The sequence below is a fragment of the Notothenia rossii genome (assembly GCF_949606895.1).
Source record: "Notothenia rossii genome assembly, chromosome: 3".
Classification (NCBI taxonomy): Eukaryota; Metazoa; Chordata; class Actinopteri; order Perciformes; family Nototheniidae; genus Notothenia; species Notothenia rossii.
Window position 1 is genome coordinate 24,687,172 of NC_136901.1, and position 27,081 is coordinate 24,714,252.

General features: G+C 39.9%; 4 protein-coding genes across 5 annotated transcripts; 1 reads left to right on the plus strand and 3 right to left on the minus strand.

Moving 5' to 3' along the window:
• Nucleotides 1–1,003, minus strand: LOC307033974 (uncharacterized protein). Its single transcript, XM_079672604.1, has 4 exons — nucleotides 763–1,003; nucleotides 535–654; nucleotides 397–440; nucleotides 1–303 (listed from the first exon to the last, which is right to left on the minus strand). Exons 1-4 carry the CDS (start codon nucleotides 860–862, stop codon nucleotides 184–186), a joined length of 384 nt encoding a protein of 127 aa, XP_079528730.1. The 5' UTR covers nucleotides 863–1,003; the 3' UTR covers nucleotides 1–183.
• A 9,772-nt stretch (nucleotides 1,004–10,775) lies between these two features.
• On the minus strand, nucleotides 10,776–13,210 carry LOC307033174 (uncharacterized protein). Its single transcript, XM_079671533.1, has 5 exons — nucleotides 13,137–13,210; nucleotides 12,346–13,035; nucleotides 12,096–12,227; nucleotides 11,973–12,013; nucleotides 10,776–11,885 (listed from the first exon to the last, which is right to left on the minus strand). Exons 1-5 carry the CDS (start codon nucleotides 13,174–13,176, stop codon nucleotides 11,760–11,762), a joined length of 1,029 nt encoding a protein of 342 aa, XP_079527659.1. The 5' UTR covers nucleotides 13,177–13,210; the 3' UTR covers nucleotides 10,776–11,759.
• LOC307033173 (prostaglandin D2 receptor 2-like) lies at nucleotides 10,789–27,071 on the plus strand. Of its 2 annotated transcripts, none has more exons than XM_079671532.1 (2): nucleotides 10,789–11,348; nucleotides 24,508–27,071. In XM_079671532.1, exon 2 carries the CDS (start codon nucleotides 24,585–24,587, stop codon nucleotides 25,698–25,700), a length of 1,116 nt encoding a protein of 371 aa, XP_079527658.1. In that variant the 5' UTR covers nucleotides 10,789–11,348; nucleotides 24,508–24,584; the 3' UTR covers nucleotides 25,701–27,071. The 2 variants fall into 2 exon arrangements, with proteins under 2 accessions (XP_079527658.1, XP_079527657.1); XM_079671531.1 differs by lacking the exon at nucleotides 10,789–11,348 and adding an exon at nucleotides 21,956–22,031.
• Nucleotides 16,956–19,099, minus strand: LOC307031475 (uncharacterized protein). Its single transcript, XM_079668603.1, has 6 exons — nucleotides 19,016–19,099; nucleotides 18,586–18,909; nucleotides 18,148–18,498; nucleotides 17,943–18,074; nucleotides 17,475–17,524; nucleotides 16,956–17,361 (listed from the first exon to the last, which is right to left on the minus strand). The coding sequence occupies exons 1-6, from the start codon at nucleotides 19,056–19,058 to the stop codon at nucleotides 17,233–17,235; spliced, it is 1,029 nt and encodes a 342-aa protein (XP_079524729.1). The 5' UTR covers nucleotides 19,059–19,099; the 3' UTR covers nucleotides 16,956–17,232.
• Nucleotides 27,072–27,081: the final 10 nt, after the last annotated feature.

Sequence of the window (27,081 nt, forward strand, 5' to 3'; positions counted from 1 at the left end):
AATTGTATCAAGACCAAGGTGTCTATTTAATATTTTAGCCAGTTTTGAATACTGATTAAATACAATAGACATAAGCAAACATATAAAGCACAACATTAAAACATCTACTTTAAAATCTATGTTACATTTCAAACATCACCAATCCAATTCTGTTTGACTAAAGTAATGAAACATGGTTTGTCTCTACAGCTTGACACCAGAGTACACACATTCATCGTTGGGGATGTTCCTCTGTCGTCTTGATCTGTTGGGCACATTGACACTTACAGCAGCATAATGGAGGCTGCCTGCATCCTGGTAACCCTGGTAACACAATATATAGAAATGAATAAAGATATTGAACAGGAGTAAAAATGTATCTGATTAAAACATTTAACTTATTTAGATAAATGATACCTCTGCATTTGCTGTAGAGGGAGTTGATAATCTTGCTTCAGACTCTGGAAAGACATTCGAAAGACAGAATTTGTATTTATCAACACGCTTCTTTGGTTGCAAACAATCTTTCGGACATATACAATAATCACAAGTTACCCGTTGATTGGCGGTTGTTTCTCTTTTTCATCTTGCACACTAAGAAAGCCAGTAAAACGACCAGAATGGAGTTGAATGCTAAAGCTCCACTCAAGAAATACACAAGAGAGTCGACCTCATCTGTAGAGAGTAAACACCAAAAACGGAGTGTTATCTTTGTGTTTAAAGTGTGTGATTGGAAATTATACATTACTTGCTTTTCATTAAATAATTTAGAGATTTGCTTACCTTCAAAGTCCAGCTTGGTCCCATTTCCAAACAGTATGTGTCCACATGAGGCAACAGCACAGTAGTAGGTCCCAGCATGAGAAGGATTCAGGCTCTCCATTGGCAGGTTGTACACACAGGTGTGTGTTTGTGTGTTGGGTTTCCTCTCACACTGACTGCCTCCACGGGTGTAAAGGAGTCCTGGAGAGTCCTCAGAGTTTTTGAACCAGTAAACACTGTGTTCTCCATCACAGCTGCCAGTGTGTACTGTACAGTTCAGAGTCACAGAGCCTCCTGGCTGGATGATCTCAGATGCTGACTGATGGACCGAAGGTGGGGGGTTTAAACCTGAACCTTTGACACTGATTGTAGTGCCTTCGGCAAAATTCACCTCATATCGATTGGTAAATGCACAGTAGTAAGTAGCTGAGTCTGAAATTTGCAAATGTAAAATCGTCAGGTGATTTGTACTTTTTCCGTGATCAAGTGTGAAGCGTGACTTGTTTTTGAATGCATCATAAAAAGTGGGTCTTGCATTATAAGGATAGAAGGATTAGATGAGCCTTGGTTTCTCTCCCAGAGTTTGTTTGAACCAGTAAAGCCGATTTGTATCATCATCTTCATTGTTGCATGGCAAAGTCACATTTACTCCAACATCAGCAGATATAAAACGTTTCTCTTGAGGAACACTTGAGGATATTTTCCGATCAGTCGTCTGAGCTGAAATAAGAGTCAAAAGAAATATCCAATGAATGGATGTATTCAGCAAGTACAGAAGTTTGATATTGAAAGCATTTCCATGAAAGTAGCTGAAAAGGAAAAGCAGTATTAAAAAAAAATACAACTCACCGATTGTTCCCAAGAACAGATATGTCAGATAAAAGACCAACTTTGGAGACGTCATCTTGTTCGAAGTCTTGAGTTGAGTGAAAATGATCTCGATACTCTCTCCACTCTTAAGACACAAGACTGCGTTTGATTGGCCAGCCTGAAGTGACATTGTACATCCTACTTAAAAAAAACTTGTTCACATGTTCACTGCCATCTATAGTATCAAGTTTAGTTCTTGAGAGGATTCACTTGGTGAAAGTTGAATGAAGAACATCATGGCTCTTTATCTTGTGCTATATTTAAAAGTAGGGAGAATAAACTGTCATAAAATGTGTATGCATATGTCAGTGTCAAGTTGCCAAATTATTCTCATCTACTGTCACTGTGTCTAAATGGTCATAAGTATGTGGAAAATATGCTTTGGCTAGTCAATAAAACAATGTTTAAATATTCTAATGTAAATCATTCCGGGTTTATTGAAGTGTTTCTAAAAAGAAAAACAGTTTCTACAGTAGGTCTATTACTAATCGCCAAGGTCTTAAAGAGCCTGTGACACGGGTTTCCCCCATCATCCAAACCAGAGGTTGTGCTAGACTTTTTCGCTGCCCGTCATTTTGAAGGACAGGATCGTAAAACTTCCGTCAAAATCCAGAATTACCCATCGGCCTTTACACAACTCTGAGGAGGGGGGGGGGAGAAGCAGCATGCTCGTGAACTGTCAACGGGGGGGGAAAGATCACATGTGCCGTGTTATGCATGGCTGCTGCACCTCGCGGGAGTGTGCACAGCGTAAAGCCAAAACTCACAGACATTTCAATGATTTGTACGGCACAGTTAGGTTTGGAAACGGCATAATTTCCTTTTTGGAGGGCATAAATAACAAGGCATAACACCGGAGCCTCGCTGCAGGGAAACTTTGGCGCTGTTCCGAGTTTGTTGTAATCTGTCAAGATGACGGACTGCTTTCAGATTTGTCCGTCATTGTTAAAAAACATCCGTCATAGACGGAAAATATTCGGTTAACGCAACCTCTGATCCATTCCAAACCCATCAATTTGAGTAAATATTGTCCCCTTGAAACCGTTACCGAACTGATTTGGGATATTTGTACTTTGATAACCATTAATCTGCCCTTCAATGTTGAACATATTCTGGATCTTCTTGGGGATTCTTCAAATCCCGCTGAATTATGTGTGACGTGGCCAAGAGCTCCAGTTGCACCGTTCAGGATCCCAGCATCTGCATGTAAACGCATGATGGCGCACACAGCAGCAAGCTCAGACAGCGATGACAGTTTAATTTTGAACGTGTCTGAGAGCTCATATGAGGCTGAAGGATCGGTTTATGTTTTATCTGTTAGAAGTTTATGAATTAGGTGCGTCAATATGGGCGACAATTCGGTCATGTAGCCAGTGGTGGACTGGGATTAAAAATCATCCCGGGACTCTCGACCGGCCCACTTCGGTACCGCTAGTAAATTGTCAACGGGGGGAGTGGGGGATGTGCTAGTGACTTATCTGACCGGCCCACTTCGGTTTGTTTTTTCATCAGGAAATGCAGACCGGCTCTAACAAACGATTTTTAATCATCATCCTCACGATCATTTAATGTATCATATGTTCGTCGAATTGGCTTGAAAGCACTAATAGATGTAGTTTAATCCACTTGAGTTTACAACTACAAAAATAATCGATTTGTTTTTATATCACATCCAACGGGAGGAAATTCAGCAGCTCTCACTACCGATTTGTAATCCTAATTTAATCATCATCTTCACCACGATCATTTATGTTTGTTCGCCGAATTGACATGAAAGCACTGACAAATATGAATATACTGTAGTCAACTTCATTAAAACGCCATTAACGTGCCTAAACTCAGTAATTCACCATTTCTACGCATGACAACACACTTTGCCCGTGTTTGGCTCTCTCGCCGCACAGTGAACATTGACGTCACTTCCGGCTTCCCCCAAAACTTCAAAATGAGTCGAAGGGATTTCTCCCGAGATGTTCGAAATTTTTGATATTTATCGGAACGGTAAACTGACGGTTCGAGATTACTAGTAGCCCAATATTTCATTGCACAACAGTTGTTGGGAGGCTGGCTCTTTAAGGATCATTTTGCTGTGAAAAAGTAGGAATTGATTTTTACCATGCCTTTATCCGAGAATAAAGGATTCAAACACTTTTAAATACCTATATTCAGCAATATTCCAAACAAAAAAATTAAGAACAAAAATATTTGTAGTTTAAGTATTGTTAAATCTGACCTGATAAATATTCTTCTCATGTAATGGCACTGCAAGTGGTATTTGGATTAAGGAGCATCTATGTAAGAACACCCTTACATCCTGCTAAAATCACAAAGGCTGCTGCACTAAGATAGATACTACAAAAAAAGGTCAGTCGTGACTTTTGAACCAGAGCAACCCACTGTGACATCCCTTTGAAGCAGAAAAAGAGTCTCTGCTCTACTTTTACCTGCTTTTTTATAATCACATAATATGCAAAATGAACTTTTTGATGTCTTTTATACATAAATATGTGTCCCTCGTGTGAGAGGAGACTCACAAAGTGTCAGAAAATATAACCCTTTCCCTTTTCCTCCTTACCCACATCTCTAAAAATGGGGGTAATGGAGCTGATCCAGATTTGCCGCGGACTTGAAATCATATCGGAAATGCGTAACGTGTTCTGGAAGTAATATGGTCCGTGTATCAGAGTCCTGCACGGGTCTGATTTTCAAGACCCGCTCCCGCCCCGCACCCGCGACGTGCAATACCAAACCTGCCCCGCTAACCGCACATATTGCCAATTAGTTCCGCAACCCGACCCGACCCGTCGGCACAAGATCCGCAACCCGACCCGAACCCGCATAGCCTATAGGCCACATGTGTCAATAACAAGGCCCGCGGGCCAAACATGGCCCTCTGCAATATTGAATCTGGCCCTCCTGTCAATCCTGGTCATCAATTTAATGTGGCCCGCGAGCTTGTGTCTGTGACAATGCAACGCTGAAACACAAGAGGGCGCTGTCGCACGTCTCACTACGTCAGTAACGGCCGAGTAACCTTCTCTGAAGGTACGCTTTGCAAAGGAGATTGAAAGCTAGCATAAACAAACGATGGCGAAAAAACAAAAAGTAGACAAAGATTATCGACATTTTCAGGAGAGGTGGGAAGCTGAATAACTGTTTTGTGAATTAAAATAAAAGCCAGTGTGTCTCGTATGTCAAGAGTCGCTGGCAGTGTTCAAAGAGTATAACATCCGCAGACACTTCGAAACGAAACATGGCGAGCAATATGCTAACATGTCCATGGAGCAGCGGCTGCAGAAAGCCAAAGACTTGAAACGCAACCTTCAACATCAGCAAAGCATGTTCACCCGCATCAGTAGTGAAAGTGAGGCTGCTACCAAGGCAAGTTTTATTATTGCAGAGGAAATCGCAAAGGCTAGCAAGCCGTTTAGCGAGGGAGAGTTTATTAAAGACTGCCTTGAAAAAGTGTGCAGCGTTGTATGCCCTGACAAGAAGCAGGCATTTTCAAACATCAGCCTGTCCCGTAATATTGTGGCTAGTCGCGTTGATGAACTGGCCTCCGATGTAGAGAGCCAGCTAAAAACAAAAGCCAAGGACTTTATTCATATTCACTAGCTGTAGATGAGAGTACAGACAGGACGGACACAGCCCAGCTGTCCATATTCATCCGCGGGGTTGACAGTCAGCTGTCCGTCACTGAGGAACTTTTAGACGTGAAACCGATTCACGGGACAACAACGGGAAAGGATATTTTCACCCAAGTGGAGCAGAGCGTGAACAAGATGGAGCTACCCTGGATTAAACTTGTTGGACTGACAACGGATGGTGCACCGGCGATGTGCGGGGAAGTTCGGGGTTTGGTTGGTTTGACCCGAAAGGCGATGGGGGACACAGGAGAAAACTTGGTAGTTTACCACTGCATCATCCACCAAGAAGCCCTCTGCGGTAAGTTGTTGGGCATGGAACATGTCATGACTGTTGTGACTAAAACTGTGAACTTTATTCGTGCACGGGGCTTGAATCATCGGCAGTTTAGGGCTCTTTTAGAGGAGGAGAATTCCGTGCAAGAGGATCTGCCCTATCACAGAGGTGCGCTGGTTGAGTCGGGGGAAAGTGCTGAGGAGGTTTTACGACACCCGCACTGAGATCGCTCGTTTCATGGAAAGCAAACAGAGGCCCGTCCCAGAGCTTGAGGATGAAAAGTGGCTGGGCGACTTGGCGTTTATGTGTGACATTACTGAGCACCTCAATTCACTGAATGTGAAACTCCAGGGAAGAAAGCAGCTGATCACAGAGATGCGGGACTCCGTGAAGGCATTTGAACTGAAACTGCGTCTGTGGGAGGGGCAGATGCGTAGAGCTAATTTGACCCACTTTCCTACCTGTCAAACAATAAGCGCCACCGTCACCATTCCACTCCCGACCCAAGTGTATGCTGACAAACTGAACACACTCAAAGAGGAATTCAGCAGGAGGTTTGCTGATTTTGAATCACAGAAATTCAACATTGACCTATTCGCAAATCCTTTTGCAATTGATGTCGACACTGCCCCTGAGCACCTGCAATTGGAACTCATTGAACTGCAATGTAACAGCGCTCTGAAGACCCAGTACCAGTCAGTCGGGGCTGCTGAGTTTGCACCTCTCCTCCCTGAATCTGTGCCAGAGTTGCGTCTTCATGCTGCACACATCATGTCCATGTTCGGGAGCACTTACTCGTGCGAACAGATGTTCTCTATAATGAACTTGAATAAGACATCCCACAGATCCCGGATCACTGACCAGCATCTGACGTCGGTATTGAAAGTGGCCACAGCAAAGGACATTAAGCCTAGAATAGATGAGATCATCTGTAAGAAAAGGTGCACAGTGTCTGGTAAAAGTTCAACTACAATGCATTTCAGATAGGCCTTGTTGCACTGACTATTCTGTTATCACAGAAAACATTTGTTGTGTTGAAAGATACAGTAGTAGTCCTAATGGTTTTGTTTAATTGTGAACTATTTTGTTATAAACTGAACCTACTGTAGGCTAGACTGCTAATGTAGTTTGTTTAATTGTGCACTTCTCTTTTTTTTAAAATTATTATTATCTTTAAAAACAGCATTGGTTTTGCACTTGATGCTATTGACAGCACTTTCATCTTATTTTGCTGATATAAAGAATTATCCACAAATATGAAGGGGGAACACACGATTTGTATTTTATTTAATCCACATGCTAGCCTAGTTCTAAACATATTTGTTATGGTCCTGTCATCCATGTGCCCTCTCCTGGCAGGTTCTCGCCAGTCATGTGTTTGGTTTGATTGTGAATAAACACGCCAGTTTGGCTGCATTGGCGTTATCTCTGAGTCATGTATATGAATTGTAACCATAACAAGAATCACTGTAATGAATGTCATGGCCCCTGATTTTATTTACAACCGTCAGAATGGCCCTCAGTAAGTTTGAATTTGACACCCCTGCTATAGGCTATGAGCAGTGAAAACGTGCAATTATTAACACACGCAGTTGCATATTTGTCTCAAAAAGCAGGGGATGTTGGTTATTTTCTCCATCTAGGATGACACAAAAAGCCTCCCAGACGTTGGATTTCGCTCTTGAGGAAGTGTTATTGAAAATGCTGTATTCTCCGCGAGAGAGCTTCACCTCAGCCATTTCGAATGTGGCACGCTCAGCAGCAGATTAATGCGCTGCAGAGGTTATGATTATGCGCGGTCAATTCACAACTGGTTAAAAGAGCAGCAGACCGAAAACGCCGACCAGCCCCTGTATACCAGCCAGGCCAAAAAGTCTGGCTTTCTACACGAGACCTTCCCCTCCACGTACTCTCCCGTAAATTGGCTCCCCGGTTTGTGGGTCCTTTTCCCACCACCAAGGTCATCAACCCGGTTTCAGTGAGACTACGGCTTCCCAGGGCCATGAAGGTACATCCCACCTTCCATGTAGGGAAACTAAAACCATTGAAGGAGAGCGCTATGGTTCCCACCGCCAAACCCCCCCCCCCCCCCCCCCCCGCTCCCCCGGATGATCGATGGAGGTCCGGTTTACACAGTCAAGACACTATTGGCTAGTCGGAAAAGGGGTACAGGGCGACAGCTACTGGTTGACTGGAAGGGTTATGGTCCTGAGGAGCGGGCATGGATTCCTTCCCGCTTCATCATAGATAAAAGCCTCATTGAGGATTTTGACCGCCTCAACTGAGGAGCCTGGGCCGTCAGGAGACGTCCCTAGAAGGGGGGGTGTACTGTCATGTCTAAGAAACTTATAGTGAAAGTTTATTCTTTATGTTAGAGTTGTCATGTCCCTTTGTCTTCAGTAGCGTGGCGTGGGGAAAAAATTAGGGGAAGCCAATAATACGTCCTTTCTTTTGGGGTGGGGGGGGGGGGTGTGGTGGTCAATGTAATAACGTAACCAGATGAGTGATTACAGCGCCCGGTATCATTTTACACACATTTGTATCATACAGATGCAGGACTTACACACGCCTGTTATCTGACCGACAGGTCCGCACGCACTCTCCAGCCGAAACTCTAATAAGCATTCATTCACAAACTAAATCAGGAGACCTTTAACGTTTTACGTCCGGTTCGCTCCTTTGTTCCTCGCTGTAAACGGCTCCAGTTTGGGCATTGGCCTGTCATCAGATTGTATTTGTTGTTGCTGCTGCAGCGGAAGTTTAGTCCAATTATTTTTGATTAAATACTCCAAATCTCCACCCTCCATAATTGCACTTGCTTCAGTTGCTTGCTACTTTCTAACGGCGGTGTAAGTGGTGCAGTGACGCTATCTATCTTCTATCGATTAGATTTATCATTCGAAAATTATAAAAGTAGGGTAGACATGTGGATATTATCCGACTGAACAAAACGTGCATTTACCTAACAGGTTCGTTTTCCACTGACCTTTTTTCGAGATATTTTCCAAAATCCTATGGAGAAATCCCATTGCTTTTTTGTCGAGGGAAACCGAGCGCAGCTTACTTCCGCTTTTTGGGACGCGTCACTGCACCACTAAATTGATGCGATTTGATTGGATTGTGAGGCAAGGGAAGCCAGCCGCCTCTGGCTTCCCTTGGCATGGCCCTGACCAATCACAGGTTGGCAGGGACATGACGTGAGCCTCATCTGATTGGTCAATCCCTCCATTTTTTTTCACCAAGGGAAGCAAATTTCGGCTGGCCTCCTCTCGCAACAGAGAGTGCAATCTACTGTTTCACCATAACATCTAGAGGGGCGCTGTTTCAATATTTGTAAAATACTCAATGAGAATGGGGGAGAGACGGGCCGGCAGCAACACACAACAATGAATTTCCGAAACTAAACGAAGTGTTTTTATTTATTTATTAAAATTATAACTACAATCCGAAAAAACAGGGGAAGCCTGGCTTCCCTTGGCCTCCAGGAGAAAACGCCACTGTTTGTCTTGTGCTTTATGTTTATTCCCTTAATTATTTCCAAAAATCTATTTAAAAAAAATAAGCCATGACGACTTTTGGGGATTTGCCTCATAGGGCCGGTTCAAGTAGTGGGGGGCAGAGGGGGTGGGGGCCGGTCAAAGGGGGGTGGCGGGCCGGATCCGGCCCCCGGGCCGTAGTTTGGTGACCCCTGCATTAGACAGATCCATGATTTCTTATGACATTTTCCACTCATCTGATTTCTAGTTTTCATTCCGTACTTGCAATCAATCTCCATAATCGCACTTATTTTACTTTATATCATCGATTGCTATGGCTCTGTATAAAGTATTAATGTTGGGTTTTCTATTATACCCATAATTTATGCAATTAAACATGTGACTTAAACAATTGTTATAAGAGTAAGCAATATGAATTGTTTATCCCAAAAGGATGATGGTAACAGTAACTTATATTCATAACTATTCGCTATTCCTTCCCATCACAAATATTATGGCCACTTTTGGTTTAATGTTTTTAAATGGAATGCCTCTTTTTTTTGTGCAAAACTGTCTGTCAGACATGCCGGGCTGATTTTTAAATTATCATTGGACATTTGTTAAGAGTATTGGTAGTACACTTTATCAAATGACTTATTAGTTTGATTTCTTAAACAATCCTCTGATCTTCTGAAAATGGGTCTGGGCTTTAGTGCGGATGCTGTGCATGAACACACTGCAGAGACTTCCTGTTCGAAACCACAAAGACAAAGCAAGCATAGGGTCTTAGAGAAATGCACGACCAGGGTATACTGAGAGCTCGTGTTTGATTGGTGACCACACAAGGCTAAAAAAAGATTCTTGCACGTCTTGGTATGTGCAGTGAAATCGGCGCATTTACAGTAAACAACCTGGGAAGTATACTGGCATCATGAATACGCTTAGAGTGGGCACACATTCAGCGTGTCTTTTATAAATCACATGTTGTCATGCTGTTTGCTCCCACACCTTGAAGGAGCTGTAACAATTGTGTCTAATTGACTTTGACATACTCTTACTGAGAGTTTTATGAGCTTCTGATTTACAAAGTAACCACATGCCAAACACTAAAGGGGAACATTTCACAGTGGCGTTTTTACATTTAGCATTAACTTTGGTAAATATCCATTTGACATGCGTGCCAATCTTCTTTCTGTTTCTCACTCGCTACAGACATCAGTGATGTTGGTTGTGTATGAGAGTGGAAATATGTCACCTCAGTCACTTCAAAGGGACCTGGCTTAACCGTAGCTGAAGGAACGGTTTTAATTGGTCGTTTGCAAGGTACATCTTTACATTCATTTGATTGGCTAACCAAACATAGCCAGAGATGACGCTTGATGATCACATGGTCAGCTTCCCCTAAAGTGTTAATGTAGTCTGTGAGAACGATTTTTCATGAAGATCTAAACTCATTTGAAAACATTTAGCGTGTTTTCCGAGATATCTTTGGAAATTGGACACAAAATGAATTTGTTATATTTAGGAAGAGTGTAATCTTAATAGATAAGTAGACTATCTTAAGATGAGAATGTGCAAAATGGATGTGGTTTGAGGTTGTGAAGAGGAGGGACTCGGATCAGACAGCATCCTCTTGACTTTCCATTACTGTTTGATGCATCGAGCCTGTTAGTTCTTGACCGTTCTCTCTAGTGTTAGACGTGTTTTCATCAGATAAAACCAGTAATATTCCAAAAGACACATTTTAGCCAAAAATGTAAACGTAGATTTTAGCTGAAAGTAACGTCTTATTTATTTTGTCCAGACATTTGTGATATCATTGGTAGAGATAAAGACACAATATGCTTTAATTGAAACATGGAAAATGCTAATAAGGTCATTTGAACCTGTAAAGATATCATTTACTCAAGTATTCTTACTTTCATTTATGATGCTCTTTATTTATTGTTTGCAATTTCACATACGGTTCATTGTATCCAGACTGACACTATCATATATCTTGCATATAATGTATTACATAATATCCTCTTTGTATTTGGAGCCATATTGCCCAGCCAAATGGGAAAAAGAAAATGTTGTTATTTAGTATTTTTACCTGAGAATACCGATGTTTTTGTATCTCTATCAACGACAAGAGTTCTGGAAATTACATTTTTGACAAATTTCCTAGAAAAGCCTGTCTTGGGGTCAAACTTGGGCAGATGACTTTTGGGGAAATGAAACTGTGAAACTTAGCTGTGACCGATGACTAAAACTAAGCTTAATAGAATGACTTGAAAGCTTCAATCAAACCAGACTTGACATGAGCTAAGAAATATATCAGGACCGTTGGAGTTATAGGTATGTGAAAATTCTTTAACATAATCTTTGATAAGTCATTGGTGTTAACCCTAACCCTAGTTGCACAAAGGCCAGTCTTCCTGTGCTCATGCGCTGCTAGAACTGTTGTTTCCACTGATGGAAACTTCTACTCTGTTGTTCACACCAACTTTACCGCAGGAGTGAAAAGTAAACGAAGAGGGCGGCTTTAGATTGAAAGGTGCAACCAATGCTTCTGTTTCTGGCAAAGGAAGATATTAATAGACTATGAGCTTGCTTTGTATATTTCTGTAAAGGGATTTATAGTCTTGGCAAATGGTATCTTAGAACATAATTCACATGTTCAATTCATTCAACATGATTTAATACTGAACATAGTCAAGTGTAGTTCTCTTGCGATGGATTGACAGGAAGAATAGATCGTTTTGTACTTCAAATTTTCCTGCTCTTTACTCTAGAGTAGACACAGACACTTTCCACGTTGTCTTCATGGTGAGGTCGTTCTCTGGATCGGTTCAGACTCAGAGCAGCATAATGGAGAATGTCTGCATCTTGGCTCTGTTAGTGACAAAAAATACAAATGATGTGTGAAATATAGTCCTAGAAGAAAGTAGATGTTTGGCTTCAGTTTTAAAGTTCACCTACCACAGTATCAGAAGCTGAACACGCCTGATGAGAAACAGTTCCTGAAAATCAAAAATACACAACTGATCAAGCTAGGTCAAATCAGCTAAAAATGTTTGAGAGCTTTTATTCTGAAAGTCCTACCTTTGCAGACGGTGAAAGACTTTTGTTTCAATTTGTACATAATGTAAGCCAAGGCGAGGATCACAATAATGGAAACAGCCAATGCCAAACTGAGGCAATACACCAGGAGAAATCGTTGATTGGTTGAATCTCCTAACACATATTGTGAAGAAAACATGTCATATACCTTTTTTTGTATATCTATTTTGGTATAGAATATAAAATGGCAATATTCTTTGCAAAATATGCAATATAAGTTTGAATCACTTACTTAAGATCTCCACTCTGGTTCCATTTCCAAACACGATCTCCCCACAGGAGGCCAGCGCACAGTAATACATCCCTGCATACGGAGAGCTCACAGACTTTAAAGCCAGTTTTAAAGTGCAATTTCTCAAGCCAGTCCCTCCTTTAAGGATATGTTCACACTGTCCGGCACTGGGATACACGATTGCAGGCTGAGCCGCACCATGTCTGAACCAGTAGAGGCTCTGGTCCCTTTCACATTCTGTAGCATACACTGAACAGCTCAAATTCACAGAGTCTCCCGCCCGAAGTGGCTCCAACGCCGGCTGATGGACGACCGCGTTGATGTTGGACTTCGATGCTTTGACATGAAGGAAAGCTCCTTTTCCGAATTCAATTACGTTGAAAACTAAAACCCCACAGTAATAAGTTGCTGAATCCAACAGGCGAAGATCTTTAATTGTGAGATCGTTGTTGCCCTTTTCAAAGACTTCAAACCTTTCTTCATACCCGGGGGAGATGGTAGCATCTGAGTTCCGCATTCGAGTTGATATGATGACAGGTTTACCTCCAAAGATTTGCTGGTACCAGGAAAGGTAAGTTACAGATTCGTCCTTGCAATTACATTTCAAAGTCACTTTCTGCCCAACCTTAGCTGTTATGATCCCACTATCCTGAGATATACTTGAGTTTTTTCCTACAGCTGGCACCTGACCTGCATAAGAGAAATGCATAAAAGTATTATTAATCTGTCCTTTTTCAATCCAAATTAAATTCATGCACACGGAAGAAGTCAAAAAGGTTGTAAAGACTCACAGATTTCACCAAGAAGCACAAGAAAAATCCAAAGTAGCATCTTCCCTGAAGCTCTGCAGTTTATGTCCTGTGTGTTAACGGATGCTCTCTTTACTCTTATAGGAGACGAAGGCTGTTTGTGATTGGCTGAACTCACTGGTTTGTTCTTTTGTAAAACGTTCCGATCAGGTGGCTATAGGTGTGCGAATCGTTGTTGCAGGACAGTAAATGTGAAAACATTTACTGTCCTGCAACTATGTAACATAAAATATCATTTATTTTCAAATGTATGTGTGGAGTTTGGTGTTGTGTTCTTTTCACAACATGCACTGTGTTTTGAGGTTATTTGGAGCAATACTCTGTAATTTTCAGCCATGTCATTATATTTGTTCAATTTAGATAATGCTTTTACCGTAAAAGCATTATCTAAATTGAACAAGAAATCATACAAAGCGTAAAAGTTTTACGCTTTGTATGATTTCTTTCAAGATTAGATTTAGGGGATGTGTGTTGTTAAGGAAGTTGAAAGGCAGTGTGTGGGAGGTGGTTTAACCCATTTTAGTGCTACTTTAAAGTTAATGTTGAATGATTACAGTTAATGGCTGTGGTTATAGGTTGATATTTTTAGTTGTACCCATCATGCCAGTGAGGCCTGGTCAGATTTGGCAATAACTTTTATTAATGGGACAATAGCCTACGTACCCATTATCTCAAATCTTATTTAGAGGAAACCACACATGAAGACTTGCAACAAGATGCTCCGAGCCACTGTCTATGTACTTGTTTTTGTGTTTCTGATAGCAAATTATATATAATTCCATGTTGCATTTTGGCCCTCTAATTTCTTTTATTTATTCAAAGGCGATGATGTGTTAATTGGGAAGTCAAGTTTTAAAAATATGTGTACCACCCCATGCTTTCCATTAGCATCTGCTGCACATGGGAACATGGTAAAACTGAGGAATTATTCCTATTTTATATTGGACTGTCTCGTTATTTTCGAAACAAAAAACTATCAGTGATTTACTTAAAGAAGCAGTCATTATGTCTTTAAGTATGCATTGTACTCAGAAAGTCAAAGCTAGTTAGCCTAGCTTTGGAACATTAGCATCGGTTCCCACTAGATTTTGTACATGTGTTTCAACAGCTGAGTCTCTGGCTTATAGCTGTGTTCATTCTATAGAAAGTGTTATGCTGGCTAGCGTAAGATAAACAGTTGTACTAATTTCCTGCCATTTTAGACTGAAAGATGCAGGGCCGACTCTAGACAATTTGTCGCCCTAAGTGAGATTTTAGCTGGCGCCCCCACCCCCAGCCTGAGAATCGTACAGTAGAAAAGATAAAGATCAATAGACTATCCAAGGAATACACAATAGAATGGGAGATGAACGGCACTGTCAACTGCTGCAGTCGATCTACCAAAGCAGCCTCTCTGCGTGTGACTGAAATGTCCTTTTGATGATTGTGGTCTCAATGCACCAACTCGCTTCCTGAGTTATGCAAAGTGACGGCCTAATTTTTCACAAACAAGTCAAGCTGGAATGGAAAATAGACCCTCCCATTTTTATTTCAACAGAATCTGAGTCAGACCATGTGGCAACAATGAAAAGAGGAAGCAACAGTGTTTTTTAAACATCTTAAAGTTAATATCACTTATTTAGTACAAGCAACACTAGGTGGAACTGCTTTATTGAGATTAATTGTTCAACGTGGTTTTGGAAGGTTGAGCTTGTCAAACTCTTCAGTCTTCATTGCATTTCTTTGTCATTTGGAGTTAAGTGCTCAGTCCTGTTGTGGGTTTGTGCTGAAGGAATTTAGGATTCCTTCTGATGAACTTACTCTAGAAGAGTAACCTTTCATGCATTTGGTCAAGTAGTTCATTACAACACATTCAAACCAAGTATAATTTCATACTATCTATTTAGAGTTACATTTATTTGTTTGTTTGTTGTAACTCTTGAAATAGGTCAGAAACAATATGAGCTGTTTACTAAAGCACCACATTGGGCAGCCAATGCATTGTGTGGCAATACTTCCATTTTCCACCACTTCAATACTGGCATTAAAAGTAAACCAGGTCAGTTGGGTACATACTTCCTTTGTACTTATGCACTGTTTAAAGTGGTATTTGACTATATACACATTGAATGTATATTTCTTTATATTTATCAAAAATATATATCAAAAGCAAAGACACCAAGACAACCTTTAGTTAGAATAAAAGAACACGTGTTTGTAGAAAAGAGAAAGTAAAGGCGACCAACCTGGTACATCTAACCTTTGAGTTAGATGTACCAGCGCCTTTTCATCTGTATCTATTTATTTGTATGAACTGCGGCTGTAAGTATTGGCTTTTAGTACATGAGAAGTAAGAAGTAAAGGCGTCATTGGGAATACAACCACATTTCTTGTCGGGGGGGGAGGGCAACAAAACCACTTACATTGAACTCGATGTGAGCGAGCTGACCAGAGCGGGAACTTTCTTTTCCTTTCTTCTCTTTTTTCTCAGTGAGTAGCAGTACTGAGAAACACATGACTAAATATATGAGTGTTTGAGACAAAAAAGTCAAAGGTTGGACAAAACGGAAAACTTCTACAACAGTTCTAAACTTAGTCATTATAATATGATAAATAATAATTATGCATAGTTAGATAATTAAAAGCTTGAGGACATTTGGCAGCTGAAATTCAAAACGAAATGTTTATTTTGACCAATCTTATCTTCTAAACATCATTAAAGTGAGGATTTCTGATTGCATAGTGACTCAACGTGTTGCTGTCATGTTAAATATGGTGCACTGGGTCCAAACAAAAAGTATGTCTGGTTACGACAACAATACCTCTAAATATATCAGTCTGTGGGGGGAACACACACAAATCTTCTTTGTGGTGTGTGCACTTTAAATAACTTTCAGATCTTATCCATCTTGTGGTCACGCCGATCTGTAACTGTTGTTTGACCATGTAAGCAAAATGGTGGAACAGTGTAAGAATCATACAGTAGGAGGAATACTGCTCCCTTCTGACCAAAAGCTTAACTGCATACATCATACTGAAATGAAGCAACAGGCCTAATGTTGAATTTAAATGTGGAATCACCGAGTTTAGTTAAAATGTAAAAACATCTGGGGAAAAAGTTGGATAATGTCTTCTGTCACTCTGGAGCTTTTCAAATTCTGAAAGAAATACAACTGGGTCTTAAAGTTTCAGTATTTCCGACAGTCAATGTTGTTTCACATTGACTGTACATGTTTTTCTCTTTTGAGCATCCTTACTTTATGAAAATGCAATGCTTCATTTTTTTGGATACCTCTTTATTCAGAGATTTAAACAGGGTAAGACCAACTCAAGTCATGGAAGACCAACTATTATGGTTGTTAGAAAAATATCACTCTTCACCTGCTTGGTCTTCAATATCAGGATACATGTATTTATTATCCTTGCAAGAATGGAAGTAGTCATCACACACAGGGCTGCGTGGGACAAATAGTACCCAGAACAGTGTCCTTCAGATGCTTATATACAAGAGTGTTACAGTCACCCGATGGAGGTATACTGGTTCAAAGCAGTATACTGAGCCTTATTTCTGATTAGTTAAGTCCTGCGTAAGCAATACACATGTCAGTCATATGTCTATCTCCATAGAGGCTGAATCATCATGTTAATCACATAGCTATCATATGCCTAAAACAGTCCTGACGCTCTTCTAGGTAATCATACATCCGGTTACGTACACAGTTACGTAGGGCCTTGGTTATCATGTACTACTCTGATATTAGAAGAGCACATTCAGTATTTTCCCATCAATGGTTATACAATATCAAATGCATACAAGTAAAGTGGTAATAAAAACGTTTATTTAGAAAAAGAGAAAATAAAGAAAACAATTGAATCCACTGCATTTAAAAAAGAAAATAATGATATTTTTACTTATTTCATTTTAATTCCTGATACATATAAGAGGGCTAGGGATATAGGTTAGGGTTATGAGGACACTTTAAACTTCACAGTAATGAATAAACAGGATTTAAAAAATGTTTAAAACACAAAAGTTGATCTTGTAAAATGTAATAAAATCCATGATGGCAGGAGTCGGTGAAAGGTGTAGAAAGTGTGGTCACTTTAGGTCTGACAGTCTTACTGTAGAGTAAACCGTCTCATCCTCTGTGCTTCTCTTTCTTTTGCTCTTGCTTCGCATCGTTTTGAAATCCAAAGCTTCGTACTCCAAATCTTTAGATTCCTGATTCTGTTGACAATAAGGAACTCAATTATAGAAAACAGATACTGTACCTTTATAGTTATGAAATGTGGCGGTTTATAATGAAATATGATCAATGTTTGGAAGATCTTAGAGCTTACCTCAATGTTAGGAGTGTATTCTGCGACCGAAGTGTGGGGGGGAGACACCCCTATCATAAAAAAATCAAATGTTATAGTCATTACATTCCAAACAATGTAATTAATTGGACCCTTAACCTAAATGATGAGGTGTGTGGATTATCCAATGACAATTTTACATTATTTCTGAAAAAAATATATTTAACTAACTTTTTTTTCTTGTACCCCTACAAATTGACAGTATTACTATTGAACTAGTTGAAAAATAGATACGTTATTTTTAAATGCTATGAACAACACAAATACAATTCTTAGAGACAAATGCCTCAAAACGGATACCTCAAAACCAGGGAAAACACCAAAAATATCTGCGTGGCTGGATAAAACTAAGAAAATATACTTAAGTCATTTTAGATATTCAGCAAAAATCTTTCCTCTTTTTTTTCTGACAACAGACAAAATGAAAAACTGAATAATAATAAAATGTACCTCCAGAAGGAAGGTTTTCTCTCCTTGACACTTTGCAGAGGATACCGATTACGATGATGTTCAAGATAACAGACACAATCAGAGCTGCAACCACACAATGCACCAAGAGAGGGAAGATGTCTTGCCGTTTCTCTGTAAAACATAAAATAATAAAAAATGTAAAAAGAAATGGCTTTGATTAATATTTTTTTTCAATGGCGCTCACCTCCAACCTCCAGTCTTGTTCCTTTCCCGAAGATTATCTCTCCACATAAAGCCACAGCACAGTAATACGTCCCAGCGTCAGACAGGCTTACATTCTGCTTTGATAAACTGTGCACACAGCTCCACGCAGGAAACTCGGACCCCAGGCTCTGCACACACTGACTGCTGCCGTTTGTGTGGATGTACATAGTTCCAACATGTTTGGAGTTTGTTGTATTCTCCTTTTTGAACCAGTAAACACTTTGTTCTGTGTCATTGGTTCCAGTGTGCACCGTGCAGTTCAGAGTAACAGAGCCTCCAGGCTTCACAGAGTCGGACTCCGGCTGCTGGAGTAAATACCTGAGACTGGACTCTGAAATATTGAAATTGACAGAAAGGGTTATGAAATTGAGGACACAGAAAAAAAGTTGTTTACTGTCCTTAATCAGAAACAAAATACCTTTCAAAACCAAAAAAGTTCCGTTGTCAAATTCAGTGACTACGCCACTGATTTTTCCACAGTAGTATATAGCTGAATCCGAGTCCTGGACATTAGAAATGTTCAGATGGTAGAACATTAATCCAGTGTGAACTGCAAAGCGTTGGTCGTCTTTACACTCGTTGTAAAATATATTGCTGTTCCTTGCATGTATGTAGACAGAGGATATCATTCTAGGTTGCCTCCCTGGTACCTGCTTGTACCAACACAGGTTGTTGTCAATGGAGGTATAGAAACACTTCAAAGTCACATTTTGTCCGGGTTCAGCATAGAGCAGAGCGCCATCTGAAATACAGACAGTTAATTACCATTTAATGTGTCACTTTAAACACATTTAAAAATCTCATGCATCACAATTTCAAAATGTAAGATTCACTAAAAAAACACTTACAGGCTCTGAAGAGTGTAACTAAGAGCACATAAATCTTGAACATCCTTTACGCTCCGTTGTTCAGACTCTTCCAGTGTGATGGAGGTTTCAGTAAAAGTGTCGAGGTGAAATTGTCACGCCGTCAGCGGAAAAAAGGCGCGTTTGAGTGACCCAGGTATTGCAGAATTGTGGTTGTCAATACTTCTTCTAACGGAAATGAAAGCGCTTTGATTGTTATTATTATTAGTCCGTTAACCCTTGCTAACAGCCAATCCTTTTAGAACATCTTTCCTTTTCGGCTAAATATGTCACACTGTGGTTTTGATGTCTTTTAGATGTATAAGGGGCATCAGGCTGGTGCACTAATTTGCCAGTTTTGTGCATGAAATGAGACTTCATACTGCAGAGAACAGAGCCTTGAGGAACTCCACGTAATTTTTGTAATTACCAAATATGTAGTCATCCCTTTTCTTTCTTCCTTAAATATTTTGTGTGACCTGGATATGCACTCACTCTTCCCTATATTTTGACTACCTTACAATTACAGAAATTAGGTTTTGAAGTTGCATTCAAAGACCCCATGTCCATATTGTTTTTGATATCTAGCTTGAAAAGTGGTTCAATTGTAGGTTTGTTGTGACACATTGTCAGTTATGAGTATCTGAAACGGATAGATTCATTTATTATTATTCTTTTTTTGTACCATATCCCCAGTTTTCAGTATGTACAAAAGTTGAGTGTCACGAACAACTTAGATGTGTATATATAAGCTTCTGGTGCTTTTTTAAACATGTAAACAAATAGCTGTAGGCTATCCATGGTTATGATATTTTTGCAGCACACATACTTACAGCCAATCAGCTCTCTGAATTATGAGATGATGTTTGGTAGGTATGTCAGGACAGTGCCCCTATGGTGATAATTTTTTTGCTGCACACATTGAATAGAAAAATACAGCACCCATTCACTTAGACAGTGAGAGAGAGGGGCTAGATCGGTGCTTGACCCACGTCGCTCAAAACGTCTCAATAGGCACACTGTAGACACTAATTATAAGAACATAGACTAAAACAGCAATGTACAGACGAATCAGATGATTAAACATGATCTTAAAATATATTTTAAGATGTATTTTTTTTGCATTTATTTGCATTTTTTAGGAGTTATTATTTGAATGACTTTCTGCTGACACTAGGTGGTGCTATACCTGTCCCTAATGACCAGTCGCCACTGCCAGTTTTCCAAATTTGCTCAGGAATGTGATTTTCCCCCTCTATAATTTTGCTCTTTATTGCCAAGGCCAACCCCTTGGTGGCATGTGGAATCAACTGAATTAATAAATTGCATGTTTCCACATTACAAAAACAACAGAGAGATGTTTTTGTTTGTACTATCAATGACTAAGTAGCATGTCAAGTCTCTTTCCTTTATCTCACACACACAGACACCTAACAACAGACATCAGGGGACAAAAAGCAGAAGAGCGTGTGGCTTTGTAACTGGCTCGATCACCATATAAACAAGTCTGTATCACGTACTTAGAAAGAAATGAGACAAGAAAAAAAGAAAAAGAATAGGAGAGAGCAAGAGGATGTGAAAATGCACGCAATAGCTTTGATGCTTTTCTCAATGAGGAAGCCTAGAAAAAGGAGAACTGTATCAATACCCCGGTGGGTCAGCAGATGTCAGTGTAATCCTTGAATGCAACACAATGAAGCCTGATGGGTGTATTTGTTGGTAACGTTGTAAAGGAATGATTGGCACATGTTTTCTCGTGTTTCATCATGCGACAGCTTCTCTCGCTCTTATGTTTGCTAACTTCTGCTTTGCTTGCCTTTGGGTATTGAGCATTACAGTATGTTAACAATGTGTGTAAGAGCACTATAGACAACCCCTAATATAGTTAATCTTATAATTACTTATATCTTGTAAAAATAAAATCCAGATTCATTATACACACAGGGAATATCAAGACCAGATTTTTATTTCAAACGGTCTGCTTTAATTATAATTTCACAGAAGTGTCAACTCTTCGTCATAGCAAGATTTATTTAGAATAGATTGATACTTTTAAATGTGAGTGTGTTAACCTCAGTGGTTGACAGTAACTGAGTACATTTAGACAAGTCATGCACGTATACATTTTTAACGAATGAGTATTTCCGTTTTCTTCTATTTTTTAATTCTCTATATTTCGTTGCTAAGAAGATTATGTTTTTGATGATGGGAAGGTTAAAAAAATGAGTTTACGTAATATTGCAAAACACTAAATCTAAGATTGTAAACAACTTTGAAAGATGGAACTAAAAATGTGTTATTTAGGTAACACGTTTAAGAAAAATGAACCACTCTGAAAAGATCCTGCTTCTATTACCATCTGTTGTCATAAACCGTGCTCTCTCTTCATCTTTGACCAACACTTGAAGTTGACATCCCAACTATACAAAATTAAATTATGACTTTACACATTTGCTGTACAGTATAAAGCTATATTTTACATGCCGTTCCTGAACCCAAATTATGAGAAATAGAAAAAGAAAAGTATTATCTAACCGCTTTTGATACCTTGTTATGTTAATTCCTAACTATTTATAGACTAGATGGTAATTGTTTAATCTTCAATATGTGCCGATGATGATCACAATTGTGTTTCTTTCCTGTTATTTTAGCATATCTAGGTCAGTGTGTTCTATTCACAGTAGAATCCTTTGTTGCTCTTACATCATGTCATTTAGGTGATTTTGGTAGTACACTTTTATGAGGCTGAAAATGAAATAAACTAAATAAAACTGTTTCTTCATCAGTTTTCTTAGAGACCACAGGGCTTCATTTATAACAAACACCAGACTCTTAGAGGTTGATTCAAATGAAGTTGTTTTCACACTTCCCCATCTTCTAAGAACTTTAGGTTCCTTTTGAGGTTTGTGACTTCCTATTACTGTACATGTACGCCCATGAGGCCAGTGCTGGGTGCTGTGTCATGTAGTAAGACAACATGAAAGAGATCTCATCGGACCTGCCAGAGACATAGGAATAGGTAAGAATAAAAAAAAAAATTGCAGGAAAATCTCAACACAAGGGGAAAGGGAGAAGCCTTAGTCTCTCGAAAGAGTGATGTCAAATGGATGAACATTGCAAATGCTTGATTCTTTCTTATAGACAAAGGAAAATTTTAAAATATAATGAAAAACTTTAAATTCTCTTTGCAATGCTTGTTTTTTCCCCGCATTTGCAGAGTTTGAGTCAGTAGCAGAAACCACTAAGTAGTTAGTGTAATGTGTTTTCACCATTACACTTTTTTTTTTCAATGTGAAGGCTGTGTTTAACTGGATATTACATACAGTCCATGCTTAGCGACCTAAAATAAGAGTCGGCTATATCAGAAATGATGTTTGAGTGTATTGCTTTATATGTCATAAATCTTTGCATGTTGTGTTTATGATCCGATTACAAAGACTAACAGGTACATTTAACAGGATCTGGGGGAGGATGTGGGTAGGGTTGGGAACCGAAACTCGGTTGGATGAGAACCGATAAGAAAATGCTGGGTACCGGGTAACAGAGTCCTGCATCGGGTCGGGTACCCGCGGCTTTTTTCCGGGTTCGGTTCTGGGTAAAACAAAGATGATGCGGGTCGAGTCGCGGGTGTTGCATAATAAATATATTAAAATTATAATAATTTAGTAAACTTTAGTGTCTAAATCCTCAGACCTCTCCCCGGCGGGACCGCGCATAATCATAACCTCTTCAGCGCATCAATCTGCTGCTGAGCGCTGCCACATTTGAAATGGCTGAGGTGAAGCTCTTTAGCGGAGAATACAGCATTTTCAATAACACTTCCACAAGAGCAAAATCCAACGTCTAGGAGGCTTGTGGTGTCATCCTAGATGAAGAAAATAACCAACATCCCACGCTTTTTGAGACAAATGCAACTGCGTGTGTTAATAATTGCACGTTTTCACTGCTCATAGGATATGTGGGTTCGGGTCGGGTTGCGGATCTTGTGCCGACGGGTCGGGTCGGGTTGCGGATCTAATTGGCAATATGTGCGTGTAGCGGGGCGGGTTCGGTTTTGCACGTCGCAGGTGCGGGGCGGGAGCGGGTCTTGAAAATCAGACTCGTGCAGGACTCTGCCGGGTACCCATAAAAGGTACACTATTTTCGGTTCTGATTAACGGTTCCTAAACGCGGTAGACTAACCCTTTAGTATTGCAAACAAAGCCTACATATCTGCATGGACATAGGCTAAGGCTACGTAGCTAGCCTATCTGTAAGGACCTGTAGTAGCGTGACGATGTCACGCATCAATGGAACAGCAGCGTGTGATTTGATTTGTTTAGATTTAGTCTAACAGAAGTTAAATCCATTTCTCACTTATTCTGACAATGTACTTAACCCCAAATAAAAGAACCCAATAAAAAGAGTTGTTAAATAATAGTGAAGTCACGTTGTAATAACAATAACTCATCTCTCTCTCGTTTTATTTTTGAGCTTTGCCAATTGCCGTCCGGAGTTGTCCAATATGGCGGACCATCTCGCACATGCGCACTGCAGATCGGGCAGAGCTGCAGATCGGGTAGTTCACTACCCGATAAATAAAGCAAAGCTAATACATTTGTATTGCATGTATTTTTTTATTTGTAAAAATGTCAGTTAAAGCTTAAAAGAATAAAGATATATTTGGTATCTAAACATTTTAACTCTTTCTTTTACAATTTTGGAATCGAAACGGGGAATCGATAATAACCGGAATCAATAAGCAGAATCGGAATCGATCAATTTCAGATGATACCCATCCCTAGATGTGGGCAATAGAAAAGATAAGAATGCAAAGAAATACAGATGCAACACAGACTGCAAACACAAGAAGGTTTAAACAGGGGAAAAAAGGTATCTCTTCAACTTAAGATTCACACATAAAAAGTGAATTTATAGTTTTCCAAGAAAACATGGATGCCCGTCTGATGGTTAGAGTGCACTTGTTTATTTCATATTTTAATTTTGTTTTGCTGTTTGTTTGGTTATATTAATTTAACATAAATATATATTTAATTAATAATGTATTAATGCAATCCAAGTAATAATGCTATAAGTTCAGCTTTGATTTTAAAGTAACAACAAAAATACCTTTCTAATTAAACTCTTATTACTCATCAATAAAGCCTTAATGGATTGTTGATTAACCTTTGATTACATACAGGCTTCATTTTATAGGTTTCACAACCGATTCAAATGAAACCTCATTTGCATGCAACAGCCAGCTGCAAAACTTCACACATTCAAGTTCCTCTCACCTCTGATTGTGTTAGAGAAGCATATGTAAATGTGTAAAAACTGAAACTGAAAAACTGCTGCGTTGGAGAATGCATACTTCTCTTGTCAGGAGCAACTTCAACTGATTTCGCAACTCAATTAAACTGATAATGTATTCTTATAGAACTACCTTGAAGTCTCCAAGAGCTCAGACTTCCCTATGACCTCTCAGTCTCATAATGTCTCTCTCTCTGTTTTAGATCACCAGTGTGAAGTCAAAAGCGCAAGCTAAAGGACATCAGCTCATCAAAACAGACAAAAGACATTTTCCTTCAAGATGCACTGTCCTGTCAGCCAGGATGCAAACCTCAGCCTTCTTACCCTATCAAACCAAACGTCCTCGATGACCTCTTTGAACATGTTCACCATTTCGCTCCATGGCTTGTTCTCTTCCATCGGCATCATAGAGAACGCCCTCATCCTCGGAGTAGTGGGCTTCCAGGTCCGCCGCTCTGTCATCAGCATCTGGATCCTGAACCTGGCAGCCTCCGACCTGCTGGCCACCGCCTGTCTACCCTTCTTCACCCTCTACATGGCCCGCGGAAACACCTGGACATTGGGCGCGACCTTCTGCCGCATCCATTCCGCCATGTTCTTCCTCAACATGTTTGTCAGTGGCTTCCTGCTGGCGGCCATTTCTATGGACCGCTGCCTGGTTGTGCTGAGACCGGTCTGGGCGCAGAACTACAGGAACGTCCAGCTCGTGGGGAATGTCTGTGGGGTGATTTGGGCCTTGGCTGTGCTCTTCACGGTTCCCTTCTACATATTCCGTGACACCTATGCCCTCCCTAACGGCAAGATCCTGTGTTACTACAATTTCGCTCGACTCCTACCTGCTGAACCTTTTGATCTTGTACATTTGTGTAATCAGCGCAAGGAGGCCTTGGCCTTTATGAGGCTCTTTCTGTCCTTCCTGATCCCTTTACTGATCATCATCCTGAGCTATACTGCCGTCAACATCGGCTTGGTGCGCAGAGGCTCCCGACGTCCTTTCCGTTTTGTTCGGCTGGTCATTGCCGTAGTGGTTAGCTTCGTCCTCTGCTGGGCTCCGTACCATATCTTCATCATCGTAGAGGTGATGGCACCCACTGGGCATCCTGCGCAGATATTCGCAGGCAGGGCCCTCCCAATTTCAGCAACCATCGGCTTCCTTAACAGTGTCCTCAACCCGATCCTGTATGTGTTCAGCTGCCCTGACCTATGCAAGAAGATTAGACACTCTCTGAGCGCGGTGATGGAGAATGTTCTGGCTGAGGATCTGGCAGAACTGGCCCGACGCCGCAGCACTGCTCGCACCTCCATCAGCACCACCGAGATTGTGTTGAAGCCGAATGCTCTTACAGCCTTGTGTCTGAAAGCAGAGGATCACGGAGTAGAATTGGAATCCTGCTAAACTGCCCAGAACAGTCTGAAAGTGTACCGTAAATGTTCTTATAGTTGCCCTACTCGTTTTTCTAACTTTTTTTAATGAGGCCTATAGACAGGCCTTTTATTTGTTGTTTTTCGTGTGCTATAGTTAAGAATTCCTTTTGATGCTGTTTCTTATACCTCTTAATTGTTAACCACTTTCATTACAAAGCATCACTCTCGTCAGTACAACAAAAGAGTCCTTTATACTCACCAAACTTCCGCTGGTAATACAGTTTCCTTTCACCTCAAGTCGAGGCCTAATTACATAACTTCCACTTGGATAGCTTTTTTTTTGTCAAGGTTAAACTACTGTCGATACTTTTGCACAAATGTATCAAATTAAAACATAATCTAGAAACGTATTTTTTTAGCTAGCCTTGTCGAGATGAATAGCAAGCAGGTTTTATTTTACCACAAATACTGACATTTATTCACAAGTCATGACAATGGAATTAAATGAAAAGTTAATGAATAATGAACAAATACCCATAATAAATCAAATAAATATCAATAGATCATCATTAAATTGAAATGCAATTAACCAATTGAACTGGAAGCTTAGTTGGTATAAATGCTTCTGCTCTTGGCAGGCTTTTATTTTGAAAAATCAGCAGAAAGTGCTGATTAAATTATCATTATTTTTCAAAAGGTAGAGTCAAATCCATTGGACTATTGTTGTTCTGATTAAGTGATGTTGCAATTTACATTATAAGAAGTGTAACATGTGCTTTTACATTGTAAATCATTCAATCCGTCCTCAATGCTTTCTACCAAGTTTTTATAGATTTATTTGTATGCAATGGCAACATACACTGCTATATTTAACAATTTATAAATACTGGCTTTTAGTCTAAAAATGCATGGTACTTCAAGTGTGTGAACAATTTGTTCAAACTTGTAGTCTTATCTGACTGATAAATGCATCTTTATAATACTGAAAGTATAAGGATTTATTAAGCATTACTCTACAGTCAGTACTGAATACTTACACTTGTGATTATAGGGCATTTCTTAACCTCCACAATTACATACAGGGTTCTGAATGATTTTCTTATTTTTACTTGAATGCTTGCTAAATATGTTAATTTGTATCACTTTCTCACTTTGTAAAAACGGTTTGTACTATGGGTCACGGAAACATAAGGTGTCTGCTGCTAGATGTTATCAGTAGCAGCAGGAAATGAGACAAGCAACACTTTAGAGTTAGACTATGCTCTTCTTATTTGCATAAATTTGCATATTGTGTTTATAATAAGGAAAATATATCTTAATTGTCCATTATTGCATTCTGCACATGTAATTCCTTTGTTTTAATGCTTTGACATATAAACATAAATAAAAAAGAGAAAAGACAGATTTTGTAA

What these genes read in the sequence shown, in the direction of transcription:
- LOC307031475 (XM_079668603.1), bottom strand. Translation starts at nt 19,058, where the DNA reads ATGTTCAAGATTTATGTGCTCTTAGTTACACTCTTCAGAGCCT. An exon ending in AGTTACACTCTTCAGAGCCT is followed by an intron (nt 18,910 to 19,015) that starts GTAAGTGTTTTT and finishes TCTGTATTTCAG; the next exon opens with ATGGCGCTCTGCTCTATGCT. An exon ending in AACAAGACTGGAGGTTGGAG is followed by an intron (nt 18,075 to 18,147) that starts GTGAGCGCCATT and finishes TATGTTTTACAG; the next exon opens with AGAAACGGCAAGACATCTTC.
- LOC307033174 (XM_079671533.1), bottom strand. Translation starts at nt 13,176, where the DNA reads ATGCTACTTTGGATTTTTCTTGTGCTTCTTGGTGAAATCT. An exon ending in TGTGCTTCTTGGTGAAATCT is followed by an intron (nt 13,036 to 13,136) that starts GTGAGTCTTTAC and finishes TCTCTTATGCAG; the next exon opens with GTCAGGTGCCAGCTGTAGGA. An exon ending in GTCTTTCACCGTCTGCAAAG is followed by an intron (nt 12,014 to 12,095) that starts GTAGGACTTTCA and finishes TTTGATTTTCAG; the next exon opens with GAACTGTTTCTCATCAGGCG.
- LOC307033974 (XM_079672604.1), bottom strand. Translation starts at nt 862, where the DNA reads ATGGAGAGCCTGAATCCTTCTCATGCTGGGACCTACTACTGTGCTGTT. An exon ending in GACCAAGCTGGACTTTGAAG is followed by an intron (nt 655 to 762) that starts GTAAGCAAATCT and finishes TACTCTCTACAG; the next exon opens with ATGAGGTCGACTCTCTTGTG. An exon ending in CCTCTACAGCAAATGCAGAG is followed by an intron (nt 304 to 396) that starts GTATCATTTATC and finishes TTGTGTTACCAG; the next exon opens with GGTTACCAGGATGCAGGCAG.
- LOC307033173 (XM_079671532.1), top strand. Translation starts at nt 24,585, where the DNA reads ATGCACTGTCCTGTCAGCCAGGATGCAAACCTCAGCCTTCTTACCCTA.